The following is a 15,813-nucleotide window of genomic DNA, read 5'->3' on the forward strand; positions in this document are numbered from 1 at the left end:
CGAGATCTGACAAGCTTCTAGTCAGTCTGAAGGAAGTCAGTTGAGAGCAAGGGGGGTTAGATGATACCTCTCGAAGTGGGGCTGTTTGAGAAGATCTAGACTTGCCGAAGTCTTCTTGGGAAGTCCATCAACATGCCCATCACTTCCGAAAACCATTCCCTAGCAGGCCAGAATGGAGCCGCTAGGATCATTTGCCTCGAATCGAGGAGAGCAAATTTCCTGAAGACCAGATTGATGATCTCGAACGGGGGCAACGCAAACATGTCCACCCCCGTCCAATCCATCAAGAAGGAGTCCACTGCTACAGCTTCCTTGTCCGGGACTAGGGAGCAGCAGCAGGGGATCCTCTTCTTCCAGTTGGAGGCAAAAAAGGTCTGTTACAGGTCTGCCCCACAACATCCAGAGACTGACAGACTTGCGGGTTGAGAGACCATTCTGAGGGAAAAACAAGTCTCTTCCTGCTGAGCATGTTTGCCCCGATATTTCTTGCCCTAGAACAAACCTCCTTTCTAGATCCAAGAGATCAGAACGAAGGCGTCCTTGATCTCGACACAAAATTCGACTACAGGTAGTGTCATCACGAAGTCCTAGATTCTCATGTTCAAAGTCATGCCTCATGCTAGAACTTCGACGTCGAGCGTCCTGAAAGACGAGGCGCCGATCGTCCTGTAAGACGTGGCGCCGATAGTCCTGTAAGACGTGGTGCCAAAAGTCCTGTAAGACGTGGAGCCGAGAGGTTAACAGAGCGAGACGCTGAACGTTCTAAAAGACGTGGTGCTGAGCATCCTGGTGTCAGAAGAGACTCTTCTTGTTGACAGGAAGACCTAATTATTTGATAGGCTCAACGTTATCTAAAAATCCAGATACAGGGACGCTATGATTTCTCTAGAGTGCAGTATTCTGCTACATTAAGCAAAAGTTACGTGAACATAAGAGGGGCGGAGCTGAGACCAAAACACACGGCCCGAAACTGACCCATTCTACACCCGTTCTTTCTTGTAAACAAACCTCAGATAAAGTTTGATTGCATAGCCTGCCACTTAGACTCCTCTCTAGAACTGGGAGAGAGAATCGTTGTAGCTAAAAACTAAAGGAGGTTTCCCTATAAAAGGAAAAAGAAATCCTCCTTCCGAAGAAGCACTGACCAAAGGTCTGCTCCCCTCTTCTCCAAAGATTTTGATGTCTCCATGGAGAACTTTGACTTCTGAACGAAGGCGTAAAGAGCATTTATGTCCAGGACCGGACAAAAGACTCCCGCTCCCAAAAGAGACACATTGAAGTTGCAAAGTCGGTTAGGCAGAAAAGTCTTATCGGAGTAACTAACAAAGGAGGATTCACTAGGAAAAAGATTTCGCATCCATCCTTAGTAAAAACACGGACCAAAGGTCTGCTCCTCTCCTCTCCCAGGCTCGCCAGAAGTAGCAAAGTCTGGCTCCTACTGTTGATAGTTCGGATAGAGAAAAAGCATGCAGAAAATTTCTTGCTGATTAAGACACCAAAACCTGTCTTTGACCAACTCTTGAGGGAGAAGAGAGAAAGAAAAAAGGAGAAGAACGTACCTTAATTATGACCTCTGATTACAAAATTATCCAGCCTCATTGCCTGTATTCCTTAAGAGACTCAGCAAACCACCAAGGGGGCCGTAAAAAATCTCTGTTGGGCTGCCACAAGGTCTTCGACCTAAACGTGGCTAGACCTCCACCCTTGCTATCCTGGCCTATCTGATAAGGAAGCTGGCATCAAAGGTTTCTGTTTTAAGAAACAAAAATTAATATATTCTTAAAGCTTCATTAATGACCACATGAAAACTCAGAGGGTGGGGAACATGGAGCAAGAGAAATTAGGATCTTCTCCTTCTGTTAATCTCAAAGAATTCAACAGGAGAAAAGTGATCACTAATGTCATCCTTGACAAAGATCTTATAAGACGTGGCATCGCCCTGAAAGGACAAGGAGGCGATCGCCCCGAAAGACGAGGCTGCCCTCGCCCCGAAAGACGAGGCTGCCCTCGCCCCGAAAGACGAGGCTGCCCTCGCCCCGAAAGACGAGGCTGCCCTCGCCCCGAAAGACGAGGCTGCCCTCGCCCCGAAAGACGAGGCTGCCCTCGCCCCGAAAGACGAGGCTGCCCTCGCCCCGAAAGACGAGGCTGCCCTCGTCCCGAAAGACGAGGCTGCCCTCGCCCCGAAAGACGAGGCTGCCCTCGCCCCGAAAGACGAGGCTGCCCTCGCCCCGAAAGACGAGGCTGCACTCGCCCCGAAAGACGAGGCAGCACTCGCCCCGAAAGACGAGGCTGCACTCGCCCCGAAAGACGAGGCAGCACTCGCCCCGAAAGACGAGGCTGCATTAGTCCCGAAAGACGAGGCAGCACTCGCCCCGAAAGACGAGGCTGCATTCGCCCCGAAAGACGAGGCAGCACTCGCCCCGAAAGACGAGGCTGCATTCGCCCCGAAAGACGAGGCTGCACTCGCCCCGAAAGACGAGGCTGCATTCGCCCCGAAAGACGAGGCTGCATTCGTCCTGAAAGACGAAGCAGCATTCGCCCTGAAAGACGAGGCAGCATTCGCCCTGAAAGACGAGGCTGCATTCGCCCTGAAAGACGAGGCTGCATTTTGCCCTGAAAGATGAGGCTGCATTCGTCCTGTCTTGAAAGACTTAACGCTGAGCGTTAAGGCAAAATGACATTCATTATGCCGCTCGGCGCGTTCGGTTCCGACCAGAGGGTTCATAAGGCCGACTGGCGCTCTGGGACAAAAACCGAGTCAATGATGGTTTGTAAGCATTGATATTATCAGCGAATATCTATGACTTATAGTATTACCATTAAAATCAAAAGTGATGCAATGCGAAACTCTAAAAGCAGTGTAAGAATCTTAACGTTCAACGCTCTTTGCTTTCCCATGGCAAGGGCGAGCATTCTTGGGAACGTTAACAGGAACGCTCGTGAGGGCGTTTGCTCGTGAGCTAACGCCTCTCGTTTCCTTTCGCCGATCGACATTCCTTCTCCCATGGGCCGGGGAGCTTGGAAGAGGTCTAAGGCTAGGAAAATGACGTCCACTGTGCTGAAAGAATCCAATGCCTAATTTAGCACTGAAACTTGCACTATTAAACTCTTACACAAAAGACCATAATTAGTACTGCCCGTTGTGAGAGAACTTATTCTTCTGCCACGGGCTTGAATGAGAAAGCAAAATCGTCTCTAGTACTTGCTATATAAACTGAAACAAAATATTTTTATAAAATATTAAACTGACATTTCCATAATAAAATAAACTTTCAAACATACTTACCCGGCGGTCACAAAAAGAAAAAACCACCGGGCAAGAGTTGAGATTAAAAATAGATGTTGAACACACTCACCTGGTAGTTACATATAACCACCGGTAAAATTAAATGTCATAAATACCTACCCGGTAGTTACATACAAACGCCGGGAAAGTTATACGTTAAAGATTAAAATGAACAGAAAATGGGAAAACAAATGTAATCCACAATTAATTCCAAGGGTTTTCAAAAACAAGCGAGTTGTAATGATAAAAAGAACAGATATAGCAATAACGTATCTATATATATAAATGTAAACAATAGGAACATATAAATGAAAATACTAAAACTAGAATTCCCATATCGTTGTTGTTGGAGTATTATAGCCAACACTTTAATTCCCATATCGAAAAGAACGCTACCAAGGCATGTTGGGACTGCATCGATAGTAACGAGAACTAACAGCGTAAATTAACCATACGCTAGTTCTATTTAATTTATGAAATTAGATCGATGATTTAAAGAACGAATACTAAATGGACAAATATTTCTTTAAAATTTTACATTAAAAGTAAAAAGCTTATATAAGTGGAATTCCTCCCATTCTTTACATGAAAAAACATATAAAGAGAATTTGCAAGTCATGCAATGAAGATTAAGTCACATGACTGTGACGTCATAGAGTTGGCGGAACGTATTTCCGTCATCAGGATTAAAAACTTTGCACCTAAAATATAGTGCACAAACAAAAATTAAGTTATCACTCATGATAAACAAAGTAAATAGTACAATAAAAATAACAAAACACTATTGCCAAATCCCTAAATCAGTGTACTTCACCAAACGAAGTCCAAAAAAGCGAAGGGAAAAAGATTAGAAAAACTCTCAATGGTGGACTGACGATGTTTTCGATCCAGCCGGCAGAGATGAACTGAAGTCTTGGACACGGGAATGATTCCTTGGACCACCCTGTGACGGGTGTTACCACCTACCTCCCAAGCACCACAAGGCGGTTGCCTCGTTTTGAAAAATTCTGCCGATTTAGAGATATCAGCTATATATATATAAAACTGCCAGGTAAGTACTATTCATAAAAGTCTTTTTTTTCTATGCCATTGTAAAGAAAAGGTAAAAGCAGTCTTTAGATAACTTCCTTGTGAAAGTTGAACGTAAAAGTGTAAAAAAGACAACCAAGAGTACAGAAATCGTAAATTAAGTGATTTACTGTAGTTAGTGACAGCGAATATTGTTTAAGAGAGAGAACTCATGATATTTTACCCTAAATTCTTATGAAGGGAAATTCTCCTTGCAACCAGTAACCCGTTCATCATCCTCCTCTCTCATCTTTTTCACACCAGCTACAACTTTCCTAAATTACAATGCAAGTTAATTTTACTGTCATCTCTAATTTCTATTGTAAATTAATTTTATTGATTTCTAGTGTTATGGGTTATAAATAATTTCCACTACAAAACCTTTAAAAATAGTGTAAATATGCATCGAGTAAATTTTCTGTATTTATTGACGGAAATTTTTTTGAGGATATTGACTGATTGATTGATTGATTTAAATTTTTCTGGCTTCCTGACAGAAAAATTTAAATCAATCAATAAATCAATCAATATCCTCAAAAAATTTTCCATCAATAAGTATAGAAAATTCACTCTATCTTACAAGCATTTTAGGGAGTAAACTCGCTCCCAGAATGAATTAAATTCGGAACCCGAGGCACTACTACATACCATTCCCATCTTAAAAATCAATAAAATATGAGAAAGGATACAGAAAAAGGGAGTGGCTAACCCTAAGAATATCTTTCATGCTTCATATAAAGACCAAAAATTCTTGCATGTATGTAAATATTAAGTCTATTAGAAAATATACAATGTGAAACACAATAAACCTCTTACCAGATTTTCTTCTAGTTTCCCAGTTCCTAGGTAGAGAGAGGATAAACTTATACGACTTTTAGCTTTGGATGCTTTTGATAAAAGTTCTGCATAAAATTCCTTTGGATCTGTGATTACTCGCACCTAAAAAGAGCAATAATTGTTTTTAGTTTATTTGCAAATACCAGTTACAGTATACATACAATTGCATGCGTAAATATAAAGCTCTTACATAGATATTTTAACAGGCAAGTTTGAAGTAGTGCTATTCACAACTGCTACATAACGGCAATCCCACAGAATATGACATACGCTATTTTTAAGTAATTTGTATTTAACTTCCCTTTGCTATGGATATATATTTCGGCAAACGCTGAAACTAGCCATAAAACTTATAGCGAGGTAAAATAGTCCACTGCTAGTTACACAAACCACACCGTTCACACACACACACCGGTGATATGATGTTACCTTTTTATTGCAGACATGTCTTTCTGGGGGATAGGCGATGACGGGTCAAGTATGAGTAAAGAGCTCAAGGTTTGTATAGTTAGAAATAATACACATTACTTTCAAAACAGTCATTTGTTTCAACACCTAATACAAACTCTTTCGCAGAAAATTCAATCACCGCAGAAAATTCAATCACCACAGAAAATTTGGTCCCAGACAATTTTTGAAATCTATTTGACCAATTTCAAAATAAATTCTCTGAAAAAGGCATACAAGGGTGGTTGTTGTTTAGAAACTGTTAACAAATAGGTACTTGGTTTAATCAATGATTTTAGCAGCTGGTTATTCTTATCATTAAAGCATTTGGAAAGGTATTTCAGAATGTGACACATCCATGGGCCCGTTGATTATTTACAAACTGTTAAGCAAACATGCTCTTTAAAATAAAGGTACAGTATTTGAGAATCTAAACATGACAAAACTTTTCTTGAGTTATGAAACTTGCGACCAAATATTTAACTTGGTAACGGATTTTGACACAAGAAAAATCTATTTTTGGGTAAGGTAGCCATGTCGTCCTGATGGAAGTTCCTTATTGGCAGCTTCTACTTAGGATATTTCTAGGAATGATATACCAGAGAAAATTTATCTTTGAGGTATCAACAGAGTTCTGACATCTGGAGCGAATATCTCGAGAGATATCGTGAATAAATCAGGGACGTGTTAATAACAAGCCATGGTTATCCTTCCCCGAATAGAGTTAACCTTGTCTTGAAAGATAAGGAATAAGGTAAGAAACGTGGGCGAGAGAGCCGTTACAACTCCCGATCTCAAAGATGTGCTACTACTAACATGCTTCCTGTGGAGCCATTCCGGGGAGCAGCCATCGCATGACACGAGGTCCCACACTAAGAAATGGGAGGGGATAGAATATAATGGGAGGGGCATCAAGAGGACATGACTATCTCACCAAAAAATAGATTTTTCCTATGTCAAAATCCTTTTTTGGGGCTAGAGCCATGTCGTCCTGATGGAAGTGTACCAGAGAATTATCATTATCATTTGTGGCCAGAAGAGTTTTAACCCTGTAACTCCATAGATATAAGCATACTGTACTTCCTACAGCATTGGTACTATGGTACCGAATGATGAGGATAAGCGAGAAGTTTGTACAAAGGTAGGAACAAAGTAAATCAATAGCACAGCCCCACTCACTGTGAAGAACTTTGTCTCCAGTAGATGAAAAGACCAAAGTTAATAAAAGGAGGGTTCAAGAAATTTTGATACACTACATTTATTTCATATAGACAGTAGGTCCAAAGAAAGGAAACGCAAAAAGGAATAGTCATCTTTTAATGTTTTGGAAAGTACATACATGTAGCAATAATAATACAACAAGATATACAATACCTGTATATATAAGTATACAGTATACAGAAAACCTGAGTTTTCAAACCCCAAATTATGAAACCGAGTAGTAAAACAGTAATACTCGTGGCATAAGAAAAAATTACCTGTAACTCATTACAACATTAAAAGGGCATATAGAACAAAAGATCATAATCCCCTTGCACAATGTAGACTGAGAAGTCCCAATTATCCAGTCCAAACGAGTCCGTGCACAACACCTAAGAAGCTGGTTTAATTACACTTCCAGTGGCCACCACAAAGTGTTTAATCTCTTCCAACTGACGTAGGTAATGTTTGAAGAACACTCTTGAAGATTTCAATCCTAATCCTGTGTAAGCCTGTTAGCCAGCAAAGGACATAGATTGGAAAAAAACTTAAGGAAGAGGCAACTTTTCTAGGTTCATGACCCGCTAGAATACTTTCCAGGTCAGCTCTCCTGGTGAAGTAAGTGAGTTTGGACCTTAGCTGTTTCACAGAAAGGTTAGATCTTGTCGACTCCCCTTTAAAAAGTTGACCGCTTTAAAGGACCGGCTCTTATATAAGTAGGCTTTAAGGCTCTCAACAGGACACAGAAAAGGGTCCTTCTGTCGTGGAACAATTTTTCAGAGACCCCAGCATATCGTGGGAAGTTCGTTTATCACCAAGAATGCAGAATCTGGATAAAGGTTTACCTCTCCCAAATCCAAGAATTCAATGTGGCCATCATCCCTTGAAAGGGCCACAATCTCACTGACTCTAGCACCAGAAGCCATAGAAAGCAAAAAGATAAACTTTTGAGTAAGATCCCTCAAAGAGGCAGAGGCGTTACCTATCGAAGAAGCAAAGTGCAAGACTTTATCAAACGACCATGAAATGGCCTTAGGAGGAGCATTAAGTTTCAGTTAAGCACAAGCCTTCGGGATCTTATTGTATAGCTCGCTATTGAGTTCAACATCAAAACCATACGCAATAAGTCTAATCCGTGCCGACTTACATGAGGCAATAGTTGTAGAGGCTAGACCTTGATCATGTAGTGAAATAAAGAAAGAAATACAGAAGTCCATAGAAATATAAGAGGGCTGATGACTTTTCACGAACGCATCTCATTTTTTCCAGGAAGACCAAATATTGTCGTTTTGTGGTGTTGGACTTGTACTCTTCTATGAAGTCAATTCTTTCCCTCGCAACTCAAAATTCTCTTTGAGCTGTGGGGGCGAGAAAATTATTAGCTGAAGGATTTTCGTGTCACAGAGCGTGGGTTAATTACATAATAATACATGATTGGAGGCAGTGAATTAGACGATGGTTACATCGTAAGAAGATTTATTGTCTAAGTTAATTTTCACAACAAAAATTAGCATCAATCTTCTTCAAAGCGAAATGGAACTTTAAATCTAAAAAATTTTAAGTAATCTTTATTTTTCCTAACATACTTACCGAGAACTACTTTCTTAGGAGTTACCTGTAATCTCCTCTCTACCGACCAGAGTTTTGTGTAGTATACCCTACACCCGTTTTCTATGGAGGGCTAACCCGGGAGTGAGAGAACGTGCCCCGAGGGTAGCCTTGAGCTAGGTCGAGGTCCGCTTGGGTCCCGTTAGTCAGTAAGTTCCTCGGATGTTGCAAAATGTCCCTGCAAGGGCAGAAAGGCACTCGGGGAAGGTAGGGAGGGCCATTACCCGAAAGTAGTTCTCGGTAAGTATGTTAGGAAAAATAAAAATTACTTAAAATTTTTGATTTGTTCCAACACAAATACTTACCTCGAACTAGTTTCTTAGGAGACTTACACTTTAGGAGGTGGGAGTGACTTCCTGACCCTCAGACCCAGCAAAGCGGACGCCAAGAAGCCTAGATATGAACTAGGTTCTAAAAAACAAATTGGGAAACGGACGGTAGGGTAAACTACACAAAGAGCTCACGTTAATGTCTAAGTACTCACCCTTTGAAAAATCTTCTGATGTTGAGTCCAGTAACAAAGTTGCAGAGACGTGTTCTTCAATGGTTACATAAGTGTGGTTATCTCCGATAGGGATAGGAAACGGGGATTAGGGTGAAAAGGAACGAACCTGTGTCTCCTGGTTTTGCTATCCACGATTGTGCCTGGGGCTTTACCGTTAAATCACTTGGAGCGCGGAGATGACTGTCCCAATGGAGAACCCGTCTAAGGACCTTCTTGAGTAATCCTTGAGGTAATGGGCAGTAAAGGTCGACTGGTTCGACCAGGTGCCCGCTTGAAGGATCTGGCCCACTACCATGTTCTTCTCAAAGGCTAAGGAAGTGCTCAGACCTCTGATGTCATGGGGCTTGGGAGTATCTGGCAAGGCTAGTCCCTCCTCCTTGTAGGCCCTGGCAATAACTTGTCTCAACCAAAAGGATATGGTATTCTTCGATACCTGCTTCTTTGTAACACCTGTGGAGACGAAAAGGCTCTTGATGCCTGGCCGGAGATGTGCAGTCCTCTCAAGGTATTTTCTAATGGCACGGACAGGGCATAACCTCAAATCCTCAGGATTCCCAGTCCTAGGAATAGCTGGCAGAGAGAACCCCTCGAATTTAGGATCCCAGACTGCTGGGTTCTGGGTTTTCGCCACGAACGAAGGGACAAACTTGAAAGAGATCTCTTTCCCCCCCTTCGAATGAGAGACGTCATAAGACAGCCCATGGATCTTACCTACCCTTTTCGCAGAGGCCAAGGCCAACAAAAAGACTGCCTTGAGAGTGAGATCCCTGTCTACAATATCCTTCATTGGTTCGAACGGGGGGCTACTTAACATCTTCAGGACCCTAGCTAAGTCCCACTGAGGCACCCTAACAGTTTGAGGGGGCAGGACTGTTCAAAACTCCTGACAAGCATAGAGATGTGTCTAGAGGAGCCCAGGTCGATGCCCTTCAGAAGGAAGACTTGACCCAAGGCTGCTCGTACTCCTTTTATAGCTGGGATTGACATCCCTATCTCGTCTCTGAGATATAATAGAAAGTCTGCGATATCTGGGACTGAGGCTTTGAGGGTTTTATGCGCTTCGAAGCGCACCACTTCGTGAAAGAGGCCCACTTCGCTTGGTAGACCGCTGCCGACGACCTTCTCAGGTATCGCGACATCCTCTTAGCCGTTCCTGACGAATATCCTTCCTTCCTCAGGAGGCGCTCGATAGTCTCCAGGCGTGAAGGCGTAGAGACTGTGGGTTGTCGTGGAACCTGAGAAAGTGTGGCTGTTGTAGAAGATCTGGCCTGTCGGGGAGTGGCCACGGAGGATGGTTCGTCAGGTCTTTTAGGTCTGCGAACCACTCTCTCTCCGGCCACCAGGGCGCTACCAAAGTCATCCTTAAGTTCCGGGCAGCCCTTACTCTGTTGAGCACTTGCCTGATCAACGTGAAGGGGGGAAAAGCGTACACGTCTAGGTTGTCCCACTTGTGCTGAAAGGCATCCTCCAAGGCTGCCTTTGGGTCTGGGACAGGAGAACAATACACGGGGAGTTGTGCGTTCAGCTTGGTTGCAAAGAGGTCCATCACCGGGGAACCCCACCGTTGAATGATGAGCCTGGCTACTTCTGGGAGGAGGGACCATTCTGTTCCTACTATCTGACCCATCCTGCTGAGACCGTCGGCTAGGACGTTCTTTTTCCCGGGGATGAACCTTGCCAATAACACTATCTGGTTCGCTTCCGCCCAATCTACGATCTCTAGGGCGAGATCGCACAACTCCCTTGATTTTAGGCCTCCTTGCTTCTTTATGTACGCTACCACTGTGGCGTTGTCGCACATCAACGCCACAGTGTTTCCCCTTAGTAGATCGATGAAGTGCAGGCAAGCTTTCTGGACTGCCTTCAACTCTAGGACATTGATGTGTAGGCCTTTCTCCCCGTCCATCCAGGTTCCTCTCACCGTCCCGTTGAGGAGATGGGCTCCCCATCCCTGGTTGGAGGCGTCTGTGAATAGGAGCAACTCGGGAGGTTCAGTCGCGAAGGGCATCCCCTTGAGCGAGTTCGACCTGCAATGCCACCATTCCAGGGAGGGTATTGTGTTTGGCAGGACTGAAATTAATTTCTGAGGCGAGTCCAGTTGGTTCCAGAAGTTCTTCAGGTTCCATTGGACGGCCTTGAGTCTGAGTCTCCCCTGGGGAACCAGTTTCTCCAACGACACCAGATGACCTATTAGCCTTTGCCAGTCCTTCGCCCTCCTGGGTTGCCCCGACAAAAAAGGAAGAAGGATCTTCATAAGATTGCTTACCCGCTCCTCTGACGGAAAAGCTTTCACTAGTAGGGAATCCAGTGTCATCCCCAAATAGGTCATTCTGGTGGAGGGAGATAGGTTCGATTTTTCTGGGTTGATCATGATACCCAGACCCTTGCAAAACTGGAGAAGTTTTATACCCTGCTCCTTCAAAACGTCCTCTGAGGAGGAAAGAAGCAACCAGTCGTCCAGGTACCGGATGAGGCGAATGCCCCGCTCGTGACCCCACACCGAGACTGTCGTGAAGACTCTCGTGAATACCTGGGGAGCTGTCGACAACCCGAAGCAGAGGGTCTTGAATTGCAGGATCTGGGTACCCCATTTCACCCGGAGAAACTTCCGACTTGAGGGATGGACCGGGATTTGGAAGTATGCGCCCTTGAGGTCTATGGTCATCATGTAGTCTTTCTCCCTCAAGGACAGCAAGACTGACTTCGGAGTGTCCATTTTGAAATCTGTCTTTCGCACAAACTTGTTGAGATTTGATTTGATTGATTGAAAGTTTTCTGGCATCCTGACATCTAAGGTCATTGACGCCGATACCATTTACTGTATATGAAAATTAAAAGAGAATTCGATTAAAACCATAAAAATTAAGAAGTCATTAAAATAGTTAAATAGTTTTCAGAAGACCTGCTTCTGAAATAAATCTAAAAATTCCGCTCGCATAGTAAGACACATCATGTCCAAGAATCTTGGCAAGGATAAACCTGCCATCCTCACCTTGAGCCTCAAACAGATATCTATTTCTTAAGTTAGTAAAATTAGGGCATTCGGTCAACAAATGCCTCACTGTTAAAGGTACTAAGCAGTCCTCGCAATACGGTTGGTGCTGACAGGTCTATCACCGGTCTCCACTCCCCCCCCCCCCCCCCTCGTCGCCTTTTCTACCAGGAACAGGCGGCTGTAGAAACCTGGCCCTGGGTGCAGGACCTCCTCCATGGCGTCCTTCTCCAACATCGTGGACACCTCTTCTCGAAGAGCCGCCCTCTTCAACGGGTCCTTGGGTGCCAGCCACTTCGACAGGCTGGCCGGAATTAAAGGCGGGGGTTCCGTTAAGAACGGTAGCCTGTACCCCTCCTTCAGTACGGATACTGTCCAGGGCTTTGCTCCGTGAGCCTTCCATGCTTGCCAATGTAGTCTGAGGCATCCCCCAACCTGAGGCTTGGGCAGGAGTAGGGGGCCTCCCACTCTACCTCCTCCTGGAGGAGCGGCCTGAACGGCCTCTCCTGGAGGCAGAATACCCTGTTCTAAACGAGGCCGACGCTGCTGGAGCTCCTCTACGGGGGGGCTGAGGCGCTGAAGCCCACGAGGAAGAAGGGGCTTCTCTCCTCGTCAGGTTAGGCGGGGCCTGAGAAGTAGAGGGACCGTCTGATTCTGATCTCTTGTAGGGGGGCCTCCTTACCGGTTGAGGCCTGGGAGCGTTCACTTCTTTTCGTTTAGCCACCTTTTCCATGATCTCTTCTAGCTCTTTCAAGGGGAACAAGGAGTCACCCCACACAGGAAGGCTCCTCATGGCCCTCGCCTCCCTGTCTGGGACCTTCCGGGAAAGCTTCGCCAGAATAGTGTCCCTTTTGCGAAGAAACCAATTCGCTGACAGGGCAAGGGACTGATACGTGAGGAACTTCAGGGTCTTGCCCCCGGAGATGATAAGTTCCCTCAGGAGGCTTTGCTGTTCCGGGTCCGTCAAGTCATATGTGACTTGAACACCTACCAGTGTGGAAGCCCACCAGTCCAACCAAGAGGAGACGTGCACCAAGTCTTTCGACATCTCCTCCATCAGGCTGAAGAGGCTCTGTCCTCCGTGGCACCCTGTCCCAGAACGTCGAGGGCAGGCTCCACCTTGCAGGCTCCCGGTCGTTGTCCCTCTGGCACATAAAACCTACTCTGTGCCTTGAGCCCTTGGAGCAACTTCGAGGAGCTCTGCGTTTTGGGAGCTTCGGCATTGCCTGCCACAACTCTATCGACATGAGCCCGTCCCAGGACGAGATCTCGGGCCACAGGCAGGGCCAGGGAGGTTTTCTGTTGGACGGGTGCCTGCATCAAGCGGGTCAGGCTGGACCTCCAGTAGTCCTCATCGGTTGGAACCGGTTCTTCAATCCTATGATGCCTTCGAACCAGGCCTATAACCTTCCGATAGGCCGAGTCCTCGGTCGGGGAACCTTCTCTACCGTCCGCAGAACCTTCGGCCTGATCCCGAGGAGCTGGGTCACTGGGCACTCCCACCAAGCGCTTCGGTTCTGGAATAACAGGCACTCCCCTGCGGTGGTACCGGTCTTTCCCGGCGGAAACCTCCGCACCAGGTTCGGGGGTCAGAACTGGCATCGCCGTGCCGGCAAGGACTACCGTTCGTGTATTCTCTCTGGGGGACGAGGACGCAGATCCCGTGGGCTGACCCGACGGAGGGAACCGTTCCTTTAAGTCCGAGGGCCGAATCAGCTGTGCTGATTCGGCCAGGCTGCCCGTAAGGAAGCACGGCGGGGTGAACCGGAAGCTTCGCGGCCTTACGCCTGCCTGAAGCGGCCTTCTCGCATTTCTCCCTGCGAGGGTCATATCTGCGTCTGGAGGATGGCCTTCGTGACGAGAAATCCCTGGACTGCCGGTCCGGGGAACGCTGCAATTCAGACTTACAGGGAACGAAGACCCAATCACCATCGGGGGACCTACTCCTCCTGTACTTCCTCCGTGGAGAGCGGGACCATCTCCTACTGAACCTCGAACGGGATCTTGAGCGGGAACGCCTGCTCCTGGACCGCTCCCTCCAGCGCCGATGTCTCCTCCTGGTTTCCTCTTCTGAAGAGAACGAAGCCCCACCATCCGAAGAGCCCGACGAAACTGTACCACCCGCACGACGGGCAGAAGCGGGGGCTACGGAGGGCTTCGCGACTTGCTGCGTACCAGAGGTCGAGGGTTGTAGGAAGGTTTCTGGAACCGCCGTCAGAGGAGCTGGAAAAGAGGTTTGGCGCCCTACACTAGGGAACCAGGTATCTAGCCCCTCTTCCATCCGCATTGGGGACCTACCTGGCGTTTTAGGGAGCTTCCACCCGAAGGGCTCACTTACCGTGGAGTCCAACTTACCCTGGGCGTCGCCAGCCGCTGAAGAACCTGAAACACAGGCCCACGAAGCGGGCGAAGAAACAGGCACAACCTTACTACACCACAAGGGGTCGTCGGAGGAAACGTGCCCCCCAAGCACAAGGGCAGAGTCTCCAGAACCCCCAGACACAGCACTACCAGGCCCCCCACTAGCCTGAGAAGTCCCAGCAACCCCCACTTCACACACATTAGACTCCTGGGGAAGAACCCTCGGCTCTTTCCCCGCAACGGACTTACCTCGTCCCCTACTCTGGGTAGGGGAACGGCAAAGAGATGCTAGATTTCCTGGGCGAACGTTTCGACGACTTCTTCTTAGTGCCGTAACGCACCCACTGTATCTCACTCCAACTAACACACTCAATGCACGTATCCGATGGCGAGCACATCTTGCCCCTACAGGAAGAGCAAAGGGAGTGAGGGTCTACTTCGGGCTTGGAAAGGAACGCTCCACACGACTTTCCGGCTCTAGGCCCAGGACAACGGCGGATCTGCTCCATAGCACACAACCACACGGCACAGGAACGAAGGGAATCAAAGGGATACACTTGGGAAGCACAAGGAAGGGTAGTGAACACGCAAGAACACAAGGGATAAGCACAAAGATACCACGCGGTAACCACGCGGGACACACGAGGCGGACACAAAGGGTCGAGAGAGACGAGAGCGACGTGAAAGTATGGTATCACGTCGCGACCAGAGAACTTACTGACTAACGGGACCCAAGCGGACATCGACCTAGCTCAAGGCTACCCTCGGGGCACGTTCTCTCACTCCCGAGTTAGCCCTCCATAGAAAACGGGTGTAGGGTATACTACACAAAACTCTGGTCGGTAGAGAGGAGATTACAGGTAACTCCTAAGAAAGTAGTTCGAGGTAAGTATTTGTGTTGGAACAACTTGAGGTTACATATCAGAAGAATTATAAGTTTCTCGCTGGCTCTTAAATGATTTCATCAGTCAAATACAATGGAATTAACTTTTAACTAATACAATAATTTTACACGGGGAGAGCAGACACTCGGGGAGACATTTATGTGACTACGAATTATTACCAAAAAGAAATCGTTGGATGTCTTATGGTGTACGGACGTCCGCCATGATTGAGGTAGGCTTACCATGGCAGGTGGGCCTAGTGAGGGTTGTCCACTCATGAGTAGGACTCGAACTTAACTGCCTTCCACTCACTCTGAGTCTTCTTATTTCCCCTGCATTGCTGGGGGGTTTGAGGGCTTGTCTCGCCTAAGGGTAGCAGTGGTAGGTGATGTAACCGCACCATACTGGTTCTCACTCTGCGTCCCCTCTCCCCGGTGTACCTGTTGACATGGAGACAGATTCAGTACAAGTGTGCTTGGGTCAGTAAATACCCAGCAATATTGAAAGCAGTTTGAACTGCTTCCCACAAAACCCATGGATCAGGGAGACAATATCATAGCTAGGCAATATCCGCCCTACTTCCTGCACATTTACTTTACTGTTTAGCCTTTGTTTAAAAGCATTA

The 15,813-nt window shown here is 46.4% G+C and overlaps 1 protein-coding gene across 1 annotated transcript in view; it reads right to left on the bottom strand.

Annotated features, from left to right (window-relative positions):
• PGS1 (Phosphatidylglycerophosphate synthase 1) overlaps positions 1-15,813 on the bottom strand; it is a 156,358-nt gene that overhangs the window by 96,808 nt on the left and 43,737 nt on the right. Inside the window, exon 3 of the mRNA XM_068393558.1 lies at positions 5,171-5,293. Coding sequence (XP_068249659.1) covers positions 5,171-5,293 — 123 coding nt within the window. The remainder of the gene's footprint in view (positions 1-5,170; positions 5,294-15,813) is intronic.

Source organism: Palaemon carinicauda, chromosome 19 (genome assembly GCF_036898095.1).
Source record: "Palaemon carinicauda isolate YSFRI2023 chromosome 19, ASM3689809v2, whole genome shotgun sequence".
In the NCBI taxonomy this organism is placed as follows: domain Eukaryota; kingdom Metazoa; phylum Arthropoda; class Malacostraca; order Decapoda; family Palaemonidae; genus Palaemon; species Palaemon carinicauda.